We start from the raw sequence: 8,390 nt of genomic DNA, 5'->3' as shown, positions 1-8,390 counted from the left end.
AGCTGGTTCCTGGGAGCAGGGAACTCCAGGGGAGGCTTAGATCTGCAATGATGAGGTGCAAAATTGATTAATTAGTATCAGCCCTGCAGACAGCTCCAGGGAGAGCTACAGAGAAAGTCTTCTAAGGGGGAAAAAAAGGCTAAAACCATTGACCCATAGAATGGTTTCAGGTGGGAAGGGACCTTAAAGCTCCCCCCCCCACCCAGTGCCACCCCCTGCCCTGGGCAGGGACACCTCCCACCAGACCAGGTTGCTCCAAGCCCCCTCCAACCTGGCCTTGAACCCCTCCAGGGATGGGGCAGCCACAGCTTCTCTGGGCAGCCTGGGCCAGGCTCTCACCAGCTTCAGAGTAAAAAAATTTCTTCCTGGGATCTCATCTCACTCTCCCCTCACAGGCTGAAGCCATCACCCCTCGTCCGGTCACTACACGCACCTGTAAAAAGTCCCTCCCCAGCTTCAGGGCCTGGAAGGGGCTCTAAGGTCTCCCCGGAGCCTTCTCTTCTCCAGGCCGAGCCCCCCAGCTCTCTCAGCCTGTCCTCCCAGCAGAGGGGCTCCAGCCCTCCCAGCATCTCCGCGGCTGCCGGTACCTTCCCTGCCCCGATCACACTCGGCCCATCGGTTTACGAAGCGTTTTAATCGGAGCGCGCAAAACACAAACCAAAGACAGTGCAGCTCGCGTGGTCCCAAGCACTGGCCACCTTACACACACACATACATGCACATATTATTTACGCAAGATAACCCCCATTTCGGATTGATCCCAGCAGGCTGGCACATTCCCCTTACGGGGATTTAATTTCCGGCTCCTGACCTTTGGATATAAAAACCCCACAAAACCCCTGGACTGAGTCATCTCCTCCGGCCGGTTTTACGTTCCTGCTGGCATCTTTCACCAGTGGCAGGGTGACGGTGAGGAGAGGACGGCCCAGAGTCACCATCAGCAGAAATAATTGAGTGTTTGGGATCAATACCGGGCTGAAAAATTCACCAATATGCTCTCATTGCAGAAATATCCCCCGCCGTACCCCCGTATCGAGCTCATCCCCCTGTGAACTGGGAGCTCTGGCTGCCAGCGAGGGAGAGCACCTTTCCTCTGTTTTAAGGCCACGTTAATTATGTAAATGACATTTAAATCCTCTTGACTCAGTGAAAAATAAAGTCACACATTCCAGATACGCAGCCAACGACCAGAACAGCACGCTTAAACACATACCCACCCCCCTCCAATCCCCCAAATAAAAATCCCCAAGGATTTAACACAAACGTGGGTGACCTGATTGCAAGGGGGGAGCTGGTGGTCCCTGCTGGCCTGAACGGCGTGTCCCTCCCCTCCCCCCCCCCGCGTGGAGCAGATTACAAAATCAAGGTCAGGAATTTAAAGAGAATAGTTAAAAATGGATTGTCTTTGGGAGGAAGCAGAGTTCATTTTAGAGCTGGAGGGGAGGGCGTTCAGCCAAGCGAAATGTCCCCCCCCCTCGCTCTTCTTTCCGAGCCTGTGGGATGGAGCAGTAACCGGATTTGATGTTCCTTCAGTGAGGTTTTTAGGGACAAACCAGCTCTGGGTGCTCTCGGGCAGGTTTAGGTGACCAGGCGGTATCAGGAGATGTCACAGAGAGCGGGATGGACCCCCGGACCCCCCCGGAGTGGAGCGGAACCTGTCGGTGTGGTCAATCCCGGTGCCACGGCATGATGCTAATTCCGCTCGGGTTCTTCGGGACCCGTGAGTTTTCCAAACAGCGACCGATACAGCTCCGTCCTGGGGAAAAGAGGAAGAAGGAGGGGGGAAAAGTTACTTTTCAAGGTCAAAACAGAAGCAAGAGGCCGCCAGGAAAACTATCCACTCCTTACAATGAGGCCTTGTATAATTAAAAATGCATTCAACAATCTTTATTAATAAATACAGGCAAAGGGGAGAACTTGCATAAGACCAATCACACACAGTATAGAAATATGTAAATATTTCAGTGTGGCTGGATACCACATCTCCAGAGAATGAGGTTTTCTATAAGTTTGCCCTTTACAGACAGGCTCTTCAAGTAAGAAAACAAGATTGAATATTTTAATAGGATGTAGGAGACCGCAGAGCCATAAGGAGGATTCAATCAGACAGGCTACGTGGGACTATAATTTAGTTTTCATACATTTTCTTGGACTTGACGGTACTTGAAAAACAATGAAAATGACCCAGCAACAAGATTCCAATTAATATCACACATGCAGCAATTCTGATAACAGGAGCAAGTTTCCCTTTAAACAAACAAACAAAAATATATAAAAAAAGTGGGCTGGTGTTATTTAGCTTTAATTTTAAAACCAAAGTAACCCGAGAAGAGAGATGGGGGAAAGGAGAGAGCATTTTTATGAATCACGCGTTTCTGGAAATCAAGGAAATAGCACTGGGAGAGCCTTATTTTCTACACAGGTGCTTTCTAAAGCGACAGCCTGGCAGAGACGGTGCACACGGAGGAGTGTTGGTTACATGGAGGACAGTATTTTTTCTTCGGAGTACACTTAGAGCCCCAACCAACCCATCCCATCCCATCCCATCCCATCCCATCCCATCCCATCCCAACCCGAGGGTTCATCAGGGCCAGTGCCTGGGAAAGCAGCCGCTGCGGAAGCCGGGAAACCTGTCAGGACAGGCAGAGACAAGAGACTTCTGCACCGCTCCAGAGTCAGTAAAATACGGCTTCAACGGCTGAAGCTCAGACCTGACAGCGACACGGTGATTTTTGGCTGCCTCCTCGATTAAGCCACAACAGGGACCACCCTTGCTAGGGCCGCGCTGATGCCTTGCTCCTTCCCAGATCAATGAAAGATGGCAACTGGTCTGAAAACTGCTTCTTGCAGACGCTTCCATGGAGGGAGTCACCTGTCAGCCTCGGGAACGAAGGAACCCCTCAGTGTTGAACAGCGATGGCAAAAAAAGGCCAGCCATTAACCCTGGGAAGATGAGGAATGAAGTTCCAGCAATGCAGGAGGCTGGACAGACGTGCATGGATGACTGAGAGAGGGCCACTTCTCTTAAATTAATTTTCATTTAGAAGCTAATTAACCAATCAGCTGCTCCACCCTCAGAAAAATGAGTCTGTGGTCTCCTCGCCTGACAAAATGGTCAATGCCACGTTTTGTGCGCAAAGCCCAGCCGAGGCTCGGAAACCCCGGCCGGAGTTTCTGTGTTGAAGCAGGAGCGCGCACGCAGGGTTCGGCAGGTTCAACACAAGTGCAAAATCAAAACACTTCTAGAAAACAGAACCGGTGCTTGAAAAGCTGGAAACTTTGAAACTTTAAAAGAAAAAAAAAAAAAAAAAAAAGGAGAGGAATGCCTTACCCAAACCTACATCATTTTCCATCTTTCCTGGCTGATAAACTGGTAAATGTAACTCGCTTTTGCTGGTTCTAGTGAGAAATGGGACGGCAAGCGGCGCTGCTGCCAACAAGGACACGGCGACTGGGGGACTCTCAACGAAACAGCACCCATTTCATCCTTTCTCCCCTCGTTTTAAATATGGTGGCTTAATTGCATGGAGGAAAACCATCTAAGGAAGATAAATAAGGATACCAAATGCTGGTTTCCAGCCTGCTGGGAGCAGCACGAAGCCACGGGCAGTGCCAGACCCCAGCCTGGTCAGGCAGAGGAAAGGTGTCTGCAAAGCAGAACCTCCCCCCCAGCAGCAGCAGGGGCTCACGGCTCCTCTTCTCTGGAGGGTTTCCATTTTCCATCCTGCCACAGGGATGCTCCTCCTGCCCTGTCAGGGCTCAATGCCTCTGGTCTGTGCAGCTCCCACGCTCGGTTTGTTTTAAAAGACGTGCTGGGCAGAGGCACCACCCAGCCCAGTTCCATTCCCGCCCAGCCCAGTTCCATTCCCAGCGATGAAATAACTCACAGCTCTCCCCCACGGACACACTCCCATCCCTCCACCCTTTGCTAAGGAGCAGTGTGGTATCTCCGCACGCCTCCAGTGCTGCGTGGGCTCTCCCCCAGGTTTTGTACCTAAACACCATCAAGATCTCAGTCCCGGCTCTGCAGACACGGCTGTTTCTTGGGAGGATCCATGCTCCCACTGCAGATGGCTCCGCTGCCCTCCACCGACCTCAACTGCCCCATGTGGGGATGTTCTTCATCCTGGCAATAAAACCACACTCTCCTCCAGCTGCTGATTTGCTTGGGCAACACAAAAGACTGAAGAAATCCCATTCTGGAGCCTGCCAGGAGGACAAACCCTCTCCCGGTTCAGCCTGGACACCGCTCACAGTCCCGGCGAGCTGCAGGCAGGTCTCCTGCTCCTCTTCCACACCCCGTGAGCAGCAGAAACGGCTTTTATTTTGCCCACGAGCCTCACTCACAGGTAACAGGCTTCAAACCTTCCAGCTGCGTGGCCAAACGTACCCCGAAGGCATTTTGCAAAATTCAAAGGGGACTCGCTCCCTGCCATCACCTCCATCGCACAGAGGGGCTCCCCTCGGCCGTTCCTCCACGCGTGCCCTTCTCTTACACATTCATTCCTTTTTTTACAGTCCCCAGCAGCAGAGGGGAGTTCAAACGCAATGGGAACATCCCGGGGAACCCCACAGAAATTAGCCCAAACCAGCAAGAGTTTCTGTATTTTTGCAGCAAGTGGGCAAAAGCCAAAAGTACTGTTTCTTTGCAGCCCGCCTTGGCCTTTCCCACTGATGAACCAGCCTCCTCGGGTTTTTGTCTTCATTTTTGGTTTTTTGGTAGTCTTCTGATGGGTACAGGAGTTCAGGGATCAACCCCGAATTTGCTCCAATCCTACAGATTTTGAATAAACACTCATTTTTCAAGCAAGCAGGGCCCAGGGAGACTTCAAGAAAGAATTTCTCTTCTCCAGCCACTGCCAGCACTGACAGACTCCGGCACTCGCACCCCAGGTTTCATGGGTGAGAAGGGGGGGGGGACCGCAGACAGGCCCCGACGGCCCCATCCTGCCAGGAACGACGCTGGCAACCTCCGCTGAAGGGAAAATTCATTTGGAGCTGTTTGGATAATAACACAGCGTGGGCAGACACCCTGGCTGAGAGTGACAGGAGGAGGGAAACCGGGTAACCCCATCACCCCTGAAACAGAGCAGATATTCTACCCTGGTAAAAAAAATAAATAAATAACCCAACCTTTTTTTCCCTCTTCTCATCATCTAGGCTACCTTTCTGCTACAGCATCTCTTCTCAGCAGGATTTAACCATGCAGAGAGTAAAACTCATCAATCCTCCAGGTTTAACCTTGTCTCTGTTTCAATTCACCAGGGTAAGTGTGGATTTTAATACTTTCAGCCCCCTTAAGGCTACGCATAATGAACTTGGATTTTGGTTAAAAAATATAAAATTTCTCTCCTCCACCCCCACATATTAAGCATGGGACTTGAGCCACTGAGTTGAAAGAACCCACCCCACTGCGAGTCCACCACCCCCAGACGGAAGAGAGGTGACTTTAGCACAAAGAGGCACCGGCCGGAGCACTGCGCTGAGGAATAACCTACGCCAGTAATTAACGGTACTCACACCTCCGGTAGAGAGTGTGGAAGAAGCAGGTCGATACAGGGGTCTTCCTTGAATTAAAATTTAACTTACCCTTTATTGCAACCTACAAAAGCAAGTAATGAGCACTAACATTTTTATTTCTTTTAAACTGTCATTTAGGCTGTAGAGGGGATAATTACCTATTTCCACTGTAGTAAGGTTTTATCACCCTTAGTGAGGCATTTTCTAATTTAATATTTTTACTATATTATCATAAAACCTGTTTCTGGAAAAAATGATCATGAACCACACAGCCATTTGCCATAAAACATGTGTGTGTAAGTACCTTGGCTTAATTATTTATGCATTTCTTCTGAGCTGACTCCAAAGGCAGCGGACGGTGCCGGGAGCGCTGTGCCCAGGCACTCGTCCCCTCCCAGCACCACGGGCACCCACAAAGTTTGCCCGGCCCCTTCTCTCAACGCACCAGCAGCCCGAGACAAAAGGTCTAAGCGAGGGAGGCATTTTATTCTGCTCTCCGCGCCCCGGTTTGGTTGGAAGAATCCTGGTATCGGTGCGATTTGCAATTCGGCCGTGGCTACGCCGGTGCTGTGGGCAGGGCGAGGAAGGGATGCTCTGGCGCCGCTCGCCGCCCCGGCCACGCCGTGGACCCCAGGGAAGGCTTTCCCCCCAACAAACCCCAAGCTCGAGTGTCTTCCCGTTCACAGGGTGACACTCACGCAGCCCTGGCACGGTCACAGCATCGCTGCCGGCTGCGGGGAGCTCCCCCCGCCACGCGCGCTCCGCAGACAAAGGAGCCGGCGGCGCACGGGAGAGGGGCCACGGACCCCAGCCCCCTGCGAAGCCCCCGCTCCACGGCGGCGTGGAAATGCTGACCGGCTCCCCACCGTAGAAACCGGTGATTCCACATCAATGGCAGTATTTAAAATAAAAAATAAATAGCAACAACTACTTCACACGGTGCGCTGTGTGCGCTAATTGTCCACTGGGCTTTACCTCCCTCCAAATCCCAGGTATTGCTCCTAAACGCATTTTATAGGCAAAATCCTTGCTACAGAGAGCACAGGAAGACACAGGCAGAGGGCAGGAGTGCCCTGGGTGAATATTAATAGCAAGAGCACATTTGATAAATATATGAATCATCAAAATATAAATCATAGAACCTCTTCAGATTTGCCCAGGAATCTACCCTGCCCACCTGCAGCAGCACCACTCCACCAAATACACCAAGGGGAAACCAAACACACACCTGCCCGTGGGAGGGGAGACCAGCTAATGCTGTACTACTTCATTTGTTTAATTATAGTCATCTTACTTGTCTTTTTTTTCAATATAGTTCTGTAAATTACTAAAAGAACAATATTAAGGGGGAAAATTCAGTTTCTGGTGTTTGTTTTTTTTCAGAGTGCTGTTAATATGGCAATACTGCCTGAGTCGCTGCTGTGCTGTTTTTATAAAAACACCCTCCAACAAATTTCTCTACCTTTTCCCATGTACCTTTTACGTCTTCTCTTCTTCCAGGCAAAAAAAAAAAAAAAAAAAGAAAAGATAATTTAGAATATGCCCCGAGCAGTACTACCCCATTCCTACTGACATCCTCCACTGGGAGCAATGAATTTTTAATTCACAAAAACTGGTGGAAGATGGAGCATGAACAGCCATGAAGAATGGGAGGATGGAAAACACACACCTCCCGATGAAAACTGAAGCTGGCTGTGGAACTGACGGCCCATCATTTCCTTGGAAAACTTTTCCCTCTGTACCCTAAGGAATCTTTTGTCCACCAGCAGGAAATTCAGATTACTAGGTGTCCAGCAAGCAGAGCAGGTACCCAGGGAAAGAAAGCAAGGTGAAGCCTTTTATTTATCAATTTCTACTCAAAGGCATTACCCTAAGTGTACTGTGGGGTGGGGGTTTGGCTCTCTATTCGCACACCTCCCGACGTGTGTTGCCCACGCTGGTATTCCCACAGCGACAAACCCAGGCTATGGCTGATGACGTGGAGCAAAACGAGCAGCAGCAATCATCAAAGCGGAATGAAAACAGCCATGTTTTTTAAAGCGAGGTTTCTGAAATGCAGAGCAGAGCGCTGCCGGGTGTCTGGTGTGCGGTGCAGTGCGATGTGGTGTGGTGCGGTGCAGTGCAACGCGGTGTGATGTGGTATGGTGTGATGTGGCGTGGCATGGCGTGGTGTGGCTTGGCATGGCGTGGCGTGGTATGGTATGGTATGGTATGATGCGGTGTGGTACAGTGTGCTGCAGTATGGTGCGATGCGATGCAGTACGGTGTGCTGTGGTGCAACGCAGTGTGGTGCGGTGCAGTGCGGTGTGATGCGGTATGGTGTGGTGCAGTGTGGTGCGGTACGGAGAGATGCGGTGTGGTGTGATGCGGTACGGTGCGGTGAGATGTGGCACAGTGAGATGTGGTGTGGTGCAGTACGGTGCTGTGCGATGTGGTACGGTGAGATGCAGTTCGGTGTGGTGTGGTGTGATGCGGTACAGTGAGATGCAGTGTGGTGTGATGTGGTACAGTATGGTGTGATACAGTACGGTGTGATGCAGTATGGTGTGATGCGGTACAGTGTGATACGGTACGGTGTGATGCAGTATGGTGTGATGTGGTACGGTGTGATAAGGTATGGTGTGATGCGGTACAGTGTGGTGCACTGTGATACAGTATGGTGTGATGCGGTACGGTGTGATGTGGTATGGTGTGATGCGGTACAGTGTGGCGCAGTGCGATGCGATGTGGGTTGGTGCGGTGCGACGCGGTATCGTGTGATGCGGTACAGTGTGATGCGGTACGGTGTGATGCGGTGCGGTGCAAGGCAGTATGGCGTGGTGCAATGCGGTGTGGTGTGATGCGGTGCAAGGCAGTATGGCATGGTGCAA

At 51.1% G+C, this 8,390-nt stretch overlaps 1 protein-coding gene across 1 annotated transcript in view; it reads right to left on the bottom strand.

Moving 5' to 3' along the window:
- Positions 1–616: 616 nt before the first annotated feature.
- The window catches only part of AATF (apoptosis antagonizing transcription factor), a 56,670-nt gene continuing 48,896 nt past the window's right edge, over positions 617–8,390 (bottom strand). The window contains exon 12 of the mRNA XM_074160623.1: positions 617–1,756. Coding sequence (XP_074016724.1) covers positions 1,693–1,756 — 64 coding nt within the window. The 3' untranslated portion in view covers positions 617–1,692. The remainder of the gene's footprint in view (positions 1,757–8,390) is intronic.

The sequence above is a fragment of the Numenius arquata genome, chromosome 18 (assembly GCF_964106895.1).
Source record: "Numenius arquata chromosome 18, bNumArq3.hap1.1, whole genome shotgun sequence".
Lineage (NCBI taxonomy): Eukaryota > Metazoa > Chordata > Aves > Charadriiformes > Scolopacidae > Numenius > Numenius arquata.
Note: the sequence above shows the minus strand (reverse complement) of the source record. Positions and strands in the feature narration are given on the sequence as shown.